Source organism: Falco punctatus (genome assembly GCF_963210335.1).
Source record: "Falco punctatus genome assembly, chromosome: 7".
Classification (NCBI taxonomy): Eukaryota; Metazoa; Chordata; class Aves; order Falconiformes; family Falconidae; genus Falco; species Falco punctatus.
This window is the reverse complement of record NC_137587.1, coordinates 44,049,427-44,066,144: the sequence shown is the minus strand read 5'-3', so window position 1 is coordinate 44,066,144 and position 16,718 is coordinate 44,049,427. Positions and strand designations below refer to the sequence as shown.

General features: G+C 43.7%; 1 protein-coding gene across 4 annotated transcripts in view; it reads right to left on the bottom strand.

Annotated features, from left to right (window-relative positions):
* JAG2 (jagged canonical Notch ligand 2) overlaps positions 1 to 16,718 on the bottom strand; it is a 119,639-nt gene that overhangs the window by 86,317 nt on the left and 16,604 nt on the right. For all 4 annotated transcript variants that reach the window (XM_080396419.1, XM_080396420.1, XM_080396421.1 and 1 more), the window contains exon 2: positions 16,216 to 16,539. In XM_080396419.1, the coding sequence (XP_080252545.1) occupies positions 16,216 to 16,539 (324 nt within the window). The remainder of the gene's footprint in view (positions 1 to 16,215; positions 16,540 to 16,718) is intronic.

Sequence of the window (16,718 nt, the reverse complement as noted above, 5' to 3'; positions counted from 1 at the left end):
AACCAGTATTTGCCTTGGGGAAGACTAAACTGAGGCTTACACGGAAAGGTAACTGAAATAACTAGGCACTTCAGCTCCAAACTAGCTATTCTCTTTACAGTAGTCAAAACCAAAGCCAAAGGTGGCTGGAGCTTCTCCTAGTTACTCTTACTCCACTAAGAAAGTGATTCTGCAATGTGTATGTATGCCGCTGAGCCAAGTATCACTGTTCTAGACAGACATGTTCTTCTACACTAGCTGAAGAGCAAGCAAGAAATAGCTCCCCATTAAAGGCCAGACCTCTCGGTCACTCAGGTACTAGCCTTTCTAATATGGAACAAACAGCTTTCAAAACATCCCCTGTATGCTCCAAGAGGAATTAGAGGAAGAACAGAATAGGAAAGGTGAAGATTAGGTTAGCAGGACTGGCACAAAAGCTGTGAAGGCAAGAGTATTTGTGACAGTCTGGAAATAGCAGCTAACAAGAAAGAAGAAGTGTTAGAACTTTAAAGCTGAAGTGGAACAAAAAGCAAAAATGTCACAGACTTACTGAAGTTCCCCTAACTTGACCGAACCACCTCAAAATGCAACACTGCTACCCATAAAACGTGTCTTCAAATATTGTAAGGAATCCTTGTCATTACTCAAGATTCCAGACAAACTACAGGAAGAATCATAGAATGGCTTGGATTGAAAGTGACCTTAAGACCATGTAGTTCCACCCCCCTGCCATGGGCAGGGACACCTTCCACTAGACCAGGTTGCTCCAAGCCCCATCCAGCCTGGCCCTGAACACTGCCAGGGATGGGGCAGCCACAGCTGCTCTGGGCAGCCTGTGCCAGTGTCTCAGCACCCTGATTGTGAAGAATGTCCTTAGATCTAATCTAAATCTACCATCTTCCAGTTTAAGGCCATTCCCCCTTGTCCTATTGCTACAGGCCCCTGTAAAAAGTCCCTCTCCGGCTTTCTTGCAGGCACCCTTTGGGTACTGGCAGGTGCTGTAAGGTCTCCCTGGAGCCTTCTCTGCTCCAGGCTGAACAACCCCAACTCTCTCAACCTGCCTTCATAGAAGAGGTGCTCCAGCCCTCTGATCATCTTCACAACCCTCCTCTGGGCTCACTCCAACAGGTCCATGTCCTACTTACATTGGGGGCTCCAGAGCTGAATGCAGTGCTCCAGCTGGGGCCTCCCGAGAGCAGAGGGGGAGAATCACCTCCCTCAACCTGCTGGTCATGTTTCTTTTGAAGAATATCCAGTCTCCAGAGCAAGCCAGATTAATTGCCTAGATTTCTAAAATATGTTCCTAGATACTCTGCAGGGATATCTAGAATCTCCTGATAAAGGGAAACTGTAGATATATCTGCTTAGCCCTTTGGATCTGCCTCAGTAGCTCTGAAGCCAACAGTGGCTATAGTCTCAGTCCTGGGCTCAGACAACACAGATCCAGAACTTAAGCCAAGATCAGACTCCTTCGTGACCTCTGGAAACACATTTTAGACCAAAAGGAACAGGGGTGGGGAAGAATTAAGACATTACAGGCCTTCTGGAGCCATAACTATCCAGGTGAACCTATTTCAGGTCAACTTTTGGCTTTGAACTTTTGCACACTGTCCAGTAGGAAAAAAAAAAATGCCCTAAACGTCTTTGTCAGTACCCACAAAAGACCTTCTCCTTCAAGTCTCTAACAAGTCATGGGAAAAGACTTCCAGAAACTCAATACCATTCAACAACTCAGTAAAACTGCTTCTTCTACATAAGGAAGCCCACCCCACCACACACACCCCCCAATCTGCAAAGAGCATGGCAGATTTTGCCTGCATCTTGGAGGTGAACTTCAGATCTCCTGGACAGAGGCCTAGCACCCCACGAAAAGCTTTAGGCGTGGAAAACTGGCCTCAAAAAGGACAGCTTCACCCAACTGTCAGCTCTTCCACAGTTGACTAAGCACTACAATGCTCTGCTCACACACGACCACTGCAGAAGAACAACCAACACTATAAAGAAGGATGATACGTACAGAAAGTAAAATCCAGGTGAAAACAGTCTTAAACCGTTCTGCTTTGTTTCAAACAGCTGATGAGAGCTAATGATGCACACAGAGCTAATGCAACCAGCAAATGCCCACACTCACAAGCAGCATTAGCCCTTCCACTGCCACAGCCCCCCTTCTGCTAGCTAATTTACCTAACACATCCATAAACATGAAACCTTTACACAATGTGATTAAAAATTAACTGATCTTTAAATATCCTTTGATATAGGTGTTAGTGTGTCTGTTCCAATGAGGTTTTCTGGAAAGTAAGTGGGCATATAAGAAGATAGAAGTTAGATAGTAGAAAAAACAGCCAATTACCAAAACAAAACTGTTGTAAATGTAACCACTACCAAAGCAATAGAATTTGGTATGGTATACTACAACCATACAAAAAGACAAGACAACATCCCAGTAGTTTACCCTGAGGGTAGTCAAACAAGTACCAGTTTGTATTGTACCTGTTTGAGAAAAGCAGGAAAGCCTAGTGTAACCTCCCCAGGTTTCACAGTTCTAGAACAGAAGCAGCAGGAAGGGAAATGAAATTAACCCCACATGCATCAACCCTGCAAACCTGCTAGAACCTCAAGTAATAGCCTTCCCTTCCATCCTATTCAGGGAGAATACAAGGTGTTGATTTTTAATGAAGATCAGAAACTGAGATTAAATAAGAAGTTATATACAAGAGAAAAAGTCTACCAGTTCCAGCAAATGTTTCTCTGCTAGTATCTGATTTTGGGGAGGGGGGGGAAGTCAGAAACCTGCCAGAAAACAGTGGTTTAGATGGAGGGTCACAGGATTAAGTTTTAATAGATATTTTGCCTGATCATTACATAAAAGGAAATAAACAAGCTATTTACATTTTAAGATACTTTAATGACTTTGCCATCTATTAAGATACAGTCCACACTACCACTGCTGAAGCTAGAAATAGCAGTTCCCAGAAATCCACTGAGTTAATCCAATAGCAAAGAACAGAAGAAAGTATTGATGAAATTAGAGAACAGAGGGGAAAAAAGCATTTTAGAAAGAGATGTGTACAAGTACAATACCATGCAGACAGCTGGGTACTCTCTTAACCTCATTTTATTAGATTTAAGCAGGAGCTTTCAGCTTTGCTACCACCTTTGAACTGTTTCAGACAAACTTGACATTAACCAAGTATCCACATTCTACTCTTTTTCTAAAGTTTTGGAAGAAATCCAAGATAAATTAAGCCCATTATACATACACTTTCTTGTTGCATTAAAGAAAGTGTAGCTAGATTGTCTCTTTTGAAGTGTATGTAACAATCATGAAGACCCATTAATGGTTAGTGCAAGATTTGTTTTATGCTAATGTTTAGAATTCAAAAGATGAGCTAGTAATTAATACTGGTCTTCCCCTCCCCTCCATGCTCCATGTGGCATGGATATTAGTGTCCTCTGGGCACTTTAAGCCATGCATCGTTATAATTTCAACTTGAAGTCAAGGGGGAATTAAACTAACCATGTAATAACATACTTTAATTATTGTTCTAAACACAGAACACCTGCATGCACTCTTTTGTATTGGAAATATGCATACTAAGAGGGCAGGCAAATACAGAAAAATAGATATGCCCCCAAGTTCTATGCATGCAAAGTTCCCAGGAATAGAGAGTAGTGTTTTAATCTTAATCCTTTCAAATAATGTTAGCTGTTGACAGCACTGCAGTCCTTCCCTTGTTTTTGAAAAAGCAAATGCCCACAAAACTAATTCAAGCTAACGAGCCTAGATGTCTTGCCGAGGAAGAGGGAAGGCCCATCTCAGCCTCTGTTCCTAAGGGAGCACAGAGATTAGGGTACTGGTTTCTGAGCCCTCTTCAACACTCTCAGTCCTACCCAACAGGGTCAACTCTGGAGCTAGCTGGGCAGCATCAGCCACACATGAAAGAGGACACATGAGGCAAAGGCAACAGCTGCCTGATCAAGCATTCACAGAGCTCCAAAAAAGAGGCATCATTTTTCTCCAGTGGTGTTGAGTCCTAACACAGGTATCGGTATAGTTCACCATAAAGGAACACAAATGTCTAGGTTTTATTGCTACATGAGCTGTACAACAGCTTCAGCCAATTTGAACTTCACATTTTCACATGTAAATTATCAAACAGGTTGTAAATTTCCTCACAGTTGGTGACAAAAATGTTGTTCATCCAGAAAAAGGGGATAACACATTTAAGTTGTCCTTTGTTTAGGCCCCAAACTGAACACTAGTTCATTTTTTAATTTCTGCATATGCCAAAGAGGCTGACAGAGTGGGTTTTTTTCTGTTTGTTTCTCTATTTCAACTTTATAGATAGCTGCCCACCTTCCCTTATAACCTCCTCAGCTCTGAACCAGGACACTACAGACACAACCAAAGCTACATTCGTATCTTGTTGTGTTCCATAAATTTACATGAATAAGTTGAAAAGAAAACTAAGTCACCACTGTAAGAGATGGTGCAAACTCTTTCATGTAGATCATATACAAGGAAATTGAATAAAGGATTAAAGAGAGATTCTGCACACAGACATGCACACTTAGTTAAATACACATGGTAGCACCAGAGCTAAGCTGTGAAAAAAGTTTATAAGCATGTTCCTGAACAAATACTTGTATCACATCCCAGCAGCAAGACTGAATCTTCTGAACAGCACTTTGTGGCTACAGTAAATCTTTATCACATGTTTGCAGCACCAACCACTATGTTGTTTTTAATTACTATTAAAAATGAACAGCTTACAGCAGCAAATGAATGCAGCATACAATACATGTAGCCTACAATTCAAAGATACCTATTTGAATATATAAAAACCAAGACCTGATCAATCCCATCATAACAAAGCAGCATCAGAACTTTAATATAAAACCATATCTTTGAGATTAATATAAACTGGAAGGGATCTGATACAGCTTTCTTTTACCACAAAGCAGGCAAAACCCACAAATTGACACATTTTTGGAAGGAAAGCTTTTAAGTGTAGCAAAGTACATGGAACAACCTTTGAAAGCAGGCACTTGCCCTGTAAATTTACTCTAAGCAAGTGAATTAAGAGTGCTCCTCTACTTTTTCCCTTCTCCCACTGACATGGATCTGGAAGCTATGAAAGGGAGATCATCTCAGCAAAACTTCACGTTCATTTCATTGTTGACCCCTAGTTACTTCTCTGGTGGGTACCAATATTACAGCCTTCCTCATAAGGATGAGTATCAATGGAGAATAGAATGAAGCCACATAAAGCAAACTAACATTAAAAAAACCCTGGAGACTAATTTTGCTAGTCCAAAGCTGGACTCATAACTCATGAATATGTACTAGTGAATACTTTTCAGTTTCTTTAGTACTTTATTTGCCACTGACCTCCTTCTGCATGTTCTGTATTCTCCAGACTCCTGGCAAGCTGAAGTTTCACAGACTAAGCCCTTAGGCTGGACTTTCAGGATTCGGTAGGGACAACCAAAATTATCATTGATAGCGAGCTGCCACAAGTCAAGAGTATCTTTTCCTGCCAGCTAAAGGTTACTTTGTTTACCTTACATTTGCAGTGGCCTGGGAGTAGATACAAACAGCATGAGAAGATCTGTTGACATGCAACAATTTGTTCTGTCTAGACCCTATGACAATTATGACCTGACAGTACAGTTTTAAGTCCAGGACATGCAGCGTTAAAATAAAAAAAATCTGAATTCTGGAAGTTAACCTCTAAAGAATTGCCACCAGCTAGGTTTGAGCAACCACTTTACTCTTCACCTCTCACAGAGCAAGAGGAGATGCAAAGCAACTGCAAGCTATAAAGCACACAACAGTGAACTTATCACAGCTTAACAGCAATCATCAGAAGGCAATGCAGGAGCACTAAATATCTGACAACCAACATCTTAAGTGTGTATGCAAGTCTAAATATTCCAGTTTCTCTACCTCCTTCCCTTCCTCACTTTCCAATAGAAGCAAGTACTGGTCTGTGTGGATGAACCATAGGAACAAATAGTCTCGTCCAACAAAGGTCTCCAACAGCCAAATACAACATTAAAACATTTTAGGCCTATATATAAACATATTGTTTACACAACAGTTTATTACCAACACAGGAGGTGCTATCAGCTCATTGTTGCATACAAAACCCAGTTATTAGTGAGGGGCAGCAGGTAGTTATACTTGCTCTTAATACTGCAAGTAAACACAGCCCGACTTCTAGACTTCAGTGATTCCATGCAGCCCGTTACAGTAAGAACTCCATGTTGCGATATAAGGAAAATCACGTTTATTGCAAAGTAAAACATAATTAGAACTATAAAGAGCACCTAAAAAATATTAGTATCTGTGCATTATATAAGAGAAAGGAACTGCCACTAAAGGCTGTTAAGCAGTAGTACAGGTTACCAGACCAATGCTATCTAAAATTGTCCTCAATGAATAGGAAGAACGGTAAGTGGTTCCAAAGCCTGCACACCCTAAAAAACTTTTACTTCAGTCTGGATTGGAGCAGATCAATGATGAAGCTATTTACATATTTCTCAACTTACTGCTTAAAGCACATGTAAGTCAAGCCTTCCAAGTATGAACAAGCTCCCTAATTAGAACTTAAGTTCTCCACTGAAACCCTGGACCTCTAACATTAAAAGTTTACATTGTGTTTAAGGTAGACATTAAACTTTACAATGCTGTAAACAGAACTATACATATTCAGGGGAAAAAAAAGATTGAAAGAATCCTGTATGATGTCTTAGGTTAACTGCCAGCTCATGTGGTATTTTACTACAATTTGCATGTACAGAACTGCTTCGGAAGGAGTAAAGAAAGCTAGCTCTACCTGAAACTAGCATTTCTCAACCAGCTGTAGGACGCTGCATCAATATTAATTAATACTGGCTAGTCACTGAAAGTCTGAAAACGTAAGATTTATCCAATTTGAACATTAGATGCTTAAAGTTACTTAAGCCAATATGTTCAGTGTACTAGAAAGCACTGGAGAGACTAGAGACCTAGTGGACTACCTGGAAGTAGAACAGTCATTGCAAGAACAATTTAAGTATAATAATCAAATAGTAGCAAACTGCACAAAAACTACCAGAACACATCCTGCTAGGAAAAATATATAAATATATATAAAATAAGGACTTTCAAGCCTGAAGCCGGATGTAAACAGATTACAGTTTACATACTAATAGGCCAGTCTTAACTCAGATTTTAAAAAAAACAAAACAAAAAACCAAAAAAAACCCAGCAAAACTTCAGAGAATAAGCACCTGTGCATCTGTCCAAGGAGCATATAATTGGTTACTCAAGGACTATTAGGTTGTTTCTTAGCAACCTCTGCAAGCTCTAATCAAGTGAGACTAAGATTGTAATTTAGCCTTGAAATGCCTTGCCCCTTCCACCTAATATAGCATTGTCACTGCTATTGAGGAGCAGTCATTTCAACCACAGATAAGATCCACGCTTACTCTGTGTTTCAGCTGAGAGTTCCTCTTAGCACTTACTAGCAGATCTTCATGTCAAATACGCTTTTTACACTTTATTTAGTATCTGAAACAGCAATTAATAAAATGAACCTTTAATGTTCTTCCTTTTTATACAAAATAAAGGTTAACTACAAGTCTAAAAAAAATCACCTTGGGAACAAAATTTAATAAGGGAACATAAGCTATAGCTCAAGTCTTAACAACATTTTACAACAGTTAAACATTGTCTGAATAGAATTACAAGAAAAATGTTTAATAGCAAAAGCAAAAGTAATTTCAGGTTAATAGGAAGCATTTACCTCAACGCTGGATGGTATTTAAATCTGGTGATGCTGAGATCTACCATGTCAAACACATTGCATTTCTAAAATTAAGTATCTTTGAGCAAAACTCTAGCCATCAGACTAGAAAAAAAAGCCAAAGGCATCTGAGTAATTGAAAAAAACACTCAGCTGTTCAGTCCTAGTCTAGCATCTCTGCCATAGTATCAACAGACATATGACAGTCTCCATTTAAGACAGCAGTCTTAAAGATTAAGTTTTATAGAAAGTATTTTTCCTTATACAGTAAGCAAAGGCACCAAAAGTCTATGGTTAAATCAGGGACAGCCACTCCTCCATAACTCAAGATGATCTGCATGAGAGCCATCACACAGCTCTCTTCAGCTCTCTCCCTCCTGACAGGTCTGCCTGGTGTAGAGCAGGAGTAGGCAGCAGCTATAAGGTCCCACAACCCGTGGGAGGTGGAAGTTCAGCAGCTGTCTGACAGGACCTAGCACAGATGGTCTCAGCCACCCCTACTGGTTCATATCCCAACCCTGGGGACAGCGGCATGGGGAGCAGCCAGTCCACATGTCTGCCTCCTGCTTGCAAACATTGAAGATGCAGCTCGAAAACCACCAAATGGTTATGGCAGACAGTACTGCCAGTGGTCACCTCCAGCCAAAGGTCAACCAATTTTAGACACTCAGAACCAGAAGCCAGAGCAGCTTTCTGCCAAGAAGCCCAAACACCTATCAGAGTGCTGAAGAGGAAAAGAATGGTGGAGTTACTGCCAAGGAACAGTGGCAACTACCCTTTGGATAAGCATCTGGCTAAGCATTAATATGCCAGAAGCAACATCAGTATATCCTTATTCCTCACTCTTTGAAGTAGCTTCCAAATTGCTGCTCCCAAACTCCTTCCAGATTAGAGGATTACTAGCAGCTAGAACTGGAGAGGACGAAGGGAAAGTAAATTGGTGTGCTAGCAGGAAAGTGACCCTCCCTTTTTATTCTCTTCAGTAGGCTGAGCAGCTCTGAACCAGAGCAAGCAATGCAAATAGGACCCACACAGAGTTGACAAAACATTGGCCTTGTTTTCAGAAGAGGGAAAGGAAGCTTTCAGGCACACCGTATTTTAAAGCTTCTGCAGATGACTAAGTATATGATGTGATCATAGCTGCTTTATGAACTTAGAATAGCTTCTAAAGTATGTTCATAGCATGTATTTCAGAGCCAACACTCACACAAAGCAACAACTACAGGAAAAACAAATGAAGGAGTCAGACTACACAGAAAGGATGAATTCCACTCATCTCGCCTACATGCAGAGACCCAATGGTGCTGCTTAAGAAGGGCCAGGCAGCCCACAGTTGCAGCACAAATGAAAGTAATTTTAAAGGTTTTAAAAAAATTTAATATTATCATTTACCTTGCATGTCTGTCTCAAAAATAATCCTTCTCATACATGAAAAAATTGTAGCAACCAGTTAACGACAAAGATTAAAAATGCACTACACCACTTTGGCTTTTTTACATCCGGAAAACATAGTAGTTTTGCCTTATTTATTGTTTGACAGAAACTTACTTCATTGCAGCTTCTGTGGTGATAAACAGTGAACCCTAACAGTAGCTCAATGCCAGCTGGACCTGTGCAAGGAATGCAAGCAGTAGCATCAAACACAGAAGGTAGCTTCTAGAACAAAGCTTCTCAACATCTACACCAACAGATCTCCTTGAACTTCAACAGGATCGCTCAAAGTCTACAATTCAGTCAGAACAGGCCCAAGTGGGCCAAACATCACGTCTGGTATAAACACAACCAATTATAGTGTCACCCTAACCAATTACATTAAAGATAAACCTGATTGTTTAAGATTAAAGCTACAAGTAGTCATGTCTTTACTAGACCTTTTGTATGCAATTTTTTTTTTTTTAGAAAACAGTTTTTGAAATCTCTTCAAACTGCCCAAAGGCAATAGCACAAAGTCTCTATCACACTGTGGTGCATCGAACGTGCTCTGTTTTTACCTCACCCTCTTTTCCAGCTCACATCCTCTAGTGTTAAGAGTAATCCCGACTGCTTTAATACCTATTCCATTTTCAGTCAAAGATTTAATACCCACACCAGCTGTGTGGCCAAGAGTGTAGCATTTCACAGATAGGCTGGCTGGAGTACCTTCTGGAATAAAGATTAGAAAGTTGATGAGAGGTGTATAAGCGCTCTGCTCTCAGTATCTGGGAGGTAAGGTAGTTTGTCTTCAAGTTTTGAGATCAGCCTCAGTGTTTCCAATAAATAAGCAAGTGTTTATTTAAGGAAGCTTTGAAGGAGTATAAATAGAAGTGTTCTTTACTATCTGACCATCTCTGTGACATTCAAAAGCCCCCCCCGAACTATAAGGTACAAAAGCTTAAATAGTTAACAAAATACTGTTCTCTGAGGCATATTTGTTTCAAAGACACATGAAATTCTAGGTTTAGCGACATCAATGTAAGAAAGATTAAGAGTGCAAAGAACATTTCTGCTTAAAATTAGAAGACAGATTTTCTATAGTTACATGAAACTTAAGTCTTTAGGCTTTCTATTCTGGGCAAGCTGCAAATAGTTGCTGGCACACACAGCATGCCAATAATAAATCCCTTTTTCAAAGAGGGGTTCTGAAGTGCTCACCATTAAGGCCTTGATTCTTTTTTAGAGGTGACACCTGCAGCTGCTATTGAAATCAACCAGAGTTGTCACTACCCAGCATTGCTGAAGTCAGTCTCTAACCCAATTAGCTTCTTTCAAGAAAGAGCATAACAAACCCCAAAAGCTACTCCTTGCATTCATGTCACCTGAAACTAAAGGGATATCATTTATACAATAAACCATTCCCCCAACCTCAGCCTTTCATTTCTGATGAGAAAAGTTTGAAGGCAAATACAGTACTGAGCAGGTGAAAGCGTAAGATCCCCCATCTACTTCCCCAAGACTGAGAAAACACTGATCCACATTTTCTGATCCACGACCTAGCTGTCCATGAATTGCAACAGGCAAGGCAAAGCTTTATGAGCATAAGCACTGCAGGCGTTTTGTCAAAAAAAAAAAGAAACAGTTTGGCACGGCAGCTCCACAGCAGTCCTGGAGACTACTGACAAACCAGTCGGGCAGAGTCAGTAAGCAAGCACCAAGTTCAAGGTGGTGGGGAAGTGGTCAAGTATTAAAAAGGAAGTTTTGTGCTATCAGCAGAGCCCTCCCCATCCTGGGGAACGAAAAAAAAAAGTTAGGCTGCTGACAAATAAGACATTAAACATTTATGTAGTTCATCAATATATGGCTATCAACTACATAATTTTTCCCATGCTGACTTCCTCTGCTAATGAGGTGGGATGCATGTGCATTACAACCCATCACTACACCAGGTCAATTTTACATTTTGGCATAAGATCTTGCTCTTTCTTCTTATTCCCTGCCCTCAGGTCTTACGTGGGATTATGTTTGCATGCACTTAGTTTTTTTAAGGGGAGTTTCAATGGAGCAAAGTACAACTATTTAGAGGTAATGCTTGCTGTGTATCACTTGAAAATGCTTCATTTGTAAAATTCTGATCTTTTTCATGGTAAAAGCGTACCTACTGTTCCTCAGGTACAGTTGTGTACAAGTACCTTTTCCAGTGCTAAATGCCCTAACTTTAACCTGCCTAATTGAAGCATTCCTGTCACAACTGGTTGTCATTCACACTGACATGATGCATGTTTCCTCTATCAGGGAGCACAGAGTAATTAATCCAGGATATTTTTGTCACAAAGCCTCAAGATCCCGATCTTGAGCAGTGATGGCTGTATTAAGACAGAAGGTAGACCAACTGTAGATCTACCAGCCAAACAAAAATAGACAAGAGCATTTCCTACAGTCAGGCTATCAAGCTCCCTACAGGCAACAAGGATCCCAGATAACGCACTTCAAGGCTAGACACCTTCCAGAACCTCACCACCTTGTTTTTTCAGCGTAGAAGGACCAAGAGAACTTGATGCAGAATCCTATACTGAAACAGACAACATCTGAAAGTGCCAAACACAACACTGTACCCATTAAGTAATAAAAGCTGTAAGGTCAAGCATTCCTGCTCAGGTTTTGGCAGGGGAGGGGAGGGGTTGCTTTCTAAGAAATTCAACATTTACCACTGCAGCCAAGTTATCCTCTCAACAGCTTTACATATTTGATGGTTCATGCTCCTGTGTACGTTTTAGATCAAGACTGAACCCTTCCAGGCATCTGGACAAGACTCACACATGGACTGCACGTGGATGAAACTCACACAGAGCCTGGCTATTAAATTTATGTACTTTCACACATTCTTATCTACCTGAAAATTAACAGTCCTTCAAAAGTTTAGAGAGGTGCTATAATCACACTATAAATAGGAAAAAACCCACAAGATCAGTGCTTACAAAAATAATAAATCAGTTGCACACATTCTAGGGGGGAAGGCACTCTTTATCCAAGCAAGTTGCGAGGGCTGCCTGAACCTCTTATGACCCCTACTTCAGGCAGGTACACAGAGTCCTAGCTGAGCACCAAGGAGAAAGAAGTGAAATTGCCGGTCTCCGTTACTTGCCTCCAAGGCCTTGAACTCTGGAGTTCATCTGTGGAGTTGAGTATACTGTACTCATACATATATTGCACTGACTGTCACACTAGAATCTCAAAAACAGAGGAGCTGAGGGGAGATAATGATGTATACTGTCATACATGATTTCAACATCCACAACTAGTCAGAACAATTCTTCTATGTGACTAATTAACTGAAGTAATGGATGGCATACCAATATTTATGGTGCAGGAAAAGCTGTGAATTCCCTGAGGGAAGGAACAGGGTGGAGGAAAAAAACCACACACAACTCCATTTCGTGCCATCTTGTGAAGGAGCATGAAAAATGGTTCCACACAACCCATCCAGCAGAACATCTATAACTTTAAAACATCATCTTCAGAAGCAGCCTTCAATTAAACCCAAATCTAAAATCCTGCCAATAACCTAATCATTACTGATAAACATTGCTGCACAAGGTATTTCTGCAGCGTCAGTTCTGAACAAACAGCTTTGTGGTAGAAAAAAAATATGCTCAAGACTAACGAACCTAAACTGTGTAAGTGATCAGAATCACTTTTTCAAAGCTAGTTGAATTCTTCAGTCTTTTTTGTTTTAAAGTTGTACATAAATTTTAATTGTATTATTTGTTTGTTAACAATCTCAAATGAGCTTCAAGTTTTACAGCAGGAGGCAAAGAAAAAAATGTGAGGTAGGTGGGTAAAGAAGACAGCTGTATTGTTCTAGCTGTTCCTCAGCCTCTCCCACTGCCAGATTGCCAATGATATATCCCAAGGTAGCAATTTTAAGAACTTTTTGGCAATATCCCAAGTTCCTCTTGCAAATCAGAGATCAGACAAATGATATTAAAAAAAGACAGGAAATAGGAATAAACTGGATAACTGACACCGTATCAAACAGTGGAAGCCACTGAACTCTGGTACTGCAGCTTTACAGAAGAGATACCTTGTTCACATCTTGAAGTTTTAGCATGTAAAATTAAAAAAAAAAAATCAGCATGACAAAACCAAGGCAAAAAAAACACCTTTCAAGATACTACTTGCCTTACAGCTACTGCTAGCTCAGGACACTGCAATATCAAACAGACATCAAGAAAACCTCCCTCGAGCAATGTATACACTAATACCTTATTCTCCTTAAGTGAGGGAGGTATTCAGATGCGGTTCAGTACGAAGCCCACATACACCAATGCTGGCTTTCATTAGGGTTGGATTTTGCAGTCTTACAAATCCAAACTAGAACTACTGAAGTAAGTCTTTCACTCACTGCCACCACCAAGGCAGATTTGTTTCAAAAGTGAAGGATGCAATTTCTGGTTCTCTTTAGTCTTTTCCCTTCCCAGCACATTCAATACAGGAACATTAATTTCATTTTGTTACTGGGGGTGTGTGGTGTGTGTGTCATACAAAAGACTATGTCTATATTGGTGTTTCTTGTTTGCAAACTTGAGTATAAAAAGAATATTTTTAAATTACCCCAGGGAGCTGAATAACTCCATCTACTTCAAAAACCCCTTGCGTTACACTAGCATTAGGATTAAGCCTCTCCTTGCAGGGTCTGTACAGCTTACATACAATTGTGACGAAGATGCTGCTGCATTCCCCATCAACAGACTGCATAGCCAAAGTTCAAGATGTAACTACAACATACAGGAGGGACTTTTTTCCATCACTGCATCCACAGACTGCAATACAGGGACTGTTTTTAAAAGTACAGCTACTCCACAGCTTATTTTTAGACTCGAGGGTGGGCAGGGAGAGTATTGAGTAAACCTTCCAAAAATCAGCCAGCCACCCACTAAACTGCAGTGGCACTATATAAATAAATTACTGGCTGCTTTGCAACAGCTGCAAAAAACACAACCAGTAGAAAGAAAGACCAAATATTTCAAGTCCTTTAAAACACTGGAGGCAATGATACAAGAAACAGCAACAGACAGGGTACTATATGCTAGAGATGCTGTGGCCATTTACCTGCAAGAGGCAGGTCAAACAGGCCTTTCTTAGGACTGGATGAGCATAGAACAACAATATCCAGCTGCAAGGTTAGAACGTGCTTATTCCAACAAAGAAAACCCAAAGTAGGCTGGGCTTTGAGACCTGCATTGCAAGGATTATCAAACTCTCCTGTTTCAAGTGGCAATACTAGAAACTGGCAAAATAAAAGCATGAGTTAAGTTACCTTTACTTCCTCACACAGATAACTTCTAGAGCGTGAGGTGCTAATGTTACCAAAATCTCCTACCGAGGAGTTTATGATTTCACCAAGCCTGTACTAAATGGTCGATAAATAGGAGAAAGCATTTTCCCTTTGATCTTATAACTTAAGAGCAAAATTCTAAGTACCCTGTCTTTATGGTATTGGCTATATCTATTAACGGGAATGCTTCCAAACTCAACAGGCCACAGGACCAACAAAGGCAATTAAAGAAATTGCCCAGCTTGGCAACCAGAATGCAAGTGCCTCTGTGCAGAGATTTTTATCGGTTGTACCATTTTTTTCAATCATCTGACCTCTGCAAAACCCCTACCTTCAAATAGCAGTCAGTTCTTAATATGAGGTGCACAAGCATCAGGCTGGAGGGTCCCTGGTAGCACAGAAAGTGATTTTAAACGGCCTGGGTTCCTTTAGCATGAAATACAAGTGGGCAGGTTTGTCCCTGGCCATTATTAGCAGTAGCTTTGCAGGCAGCAGTGATCCTGCGAGCTGCCGGGAGGGGCCGGCAAGGGCCATTTCACGTTAGTCACCAGGTGCCAAAGGTAACCCGCAGGCTCCCGATACTCACCCCCCCTGCTGAGCCAGCGCGCTGCACCACCCCCGCTCCCCGGTGCCTCCCAACTTGCCACCTTGCACCCCGCGGCCCACTCGGAAGGGCCGAGAGCGGCAGCCGCGAGGCTCCCTGCGGGAGCCCACCTGCCTGCAGCCCGGCCCGGCCGCTCGCCAGCCCGGCCTCCGCGCCCAGCACCCCCGAGAGGCAGAGGGCAGCGCCCCGGTCCCCGGGAGCGGGCCCAGCGCCGGCTGCAGCCCCCGGGAACGCGCCCCTCGGGCAGGCGGGGGCTGAGGGAGCGGACTGGGGGCGAGTGACGGCCCCCCCCCGGGATCCTGCGGGCCGGGGGCAGCACCAGGGTCCCGCACGGCCGCAGCTCCCGCCGCCACCAGCCGGGGCCCGGAGCCGGTCCGTGATAGGATCCGAGCAGGGCTCCGCTCCGGAGGGGGCAGCCCCGGCCTCCCCCCGCCGCCCGGGAGGCGGGGAGCGGCGCGCTCGGCCCTACGCAGGTGTGTGGGGGGCGGGGGTGCCGCCCCAGCCCTCACGCCCACCGCCGGCGGCTCCCGCCCCTCCGGCCCCCGCGCGCGCCGCCGCGCGGCCCCGCCCGCGCCCCGGGAGGGGCGGCAGCTCGCGCCCTTCGCGAGCCCCGGCACGCGCCCCGCGCGCCCCCACCTGCGCCGCCCGGCAGCGCCCCCTGCCGGGGGCAGCCCCGCGCTGCGCAGAGCCGCGGGGCCTCCGCAGCCGCCGTCGGGCTTCGGCTTTCAGCGGGATTCTCTTTTCCGTCCGTCCGTCCCCGTCCCCCCCCCCCCCCCCAAGCCCCCTCTCCGGTTTTCCCCGCACCTGCAGCCTGCTCGGGCGCCCGTCACGCGGTCAGTCCGCAGCTGCCCCCCGCCGCCGGCAGCCCCCAGACAGGCCGTGGCGGCCCCTCCGCCGGGCCGAGGGCTGCGCACACACCCCACTCCCGGCCCCGGGCCCCGCTCCACCGGCCCCGACCGGGCTGCGCTCCGGCCGCTCGCCCGGCTTTCTTAACGGAGGAGCGGGCAGGCGCTGCAGCACCGACGGGGGTGGGGGCGGAAGGCACACACAAAAAAAGGGCGATAACAGCGCGATCATCAACCTACCGGCCACGCAAACTGAAAGGGAATAACAATCCTGCCCGTCTCGGGGGTTCTGCCTTGATGGGAGTATTTGTTGCTGTTCAAATAGAAAATATTTCCACCGAGAACGGGGGTAGATCCGAATCCGTAGTTGCAGGGTCCGACCGGAGTGATCTTGGCCTGATATTCCTTGAGGCAGACTTTCACGTAAGTGTCGCACTCGTCCCGGGTGCAGTCCTGGTTCTGGGGGCTTTTCATGCCATCGCAGCATTCCCCATTGAACAACTCGCCGTTTACATTCCGCACCGAGTTAAGCTGCAGCTCGAAATAGCCCGTGGACCGGGACACCTAAAAATAAAAATCAAAGGGGAGACAGCCTCGTTACTACCGCGGCCGGGGGCGCGGGGCTGCAGGGAGGCGCTCCCCGCCCCCCCCCCCCCCTCCAACTTCGGCCGGCCGCGGGTCTAGCCCCGCCACGGCGGCGCGTACGCGCACCGGCGCGGTATCTCTATAAACAGGGCAGGCGC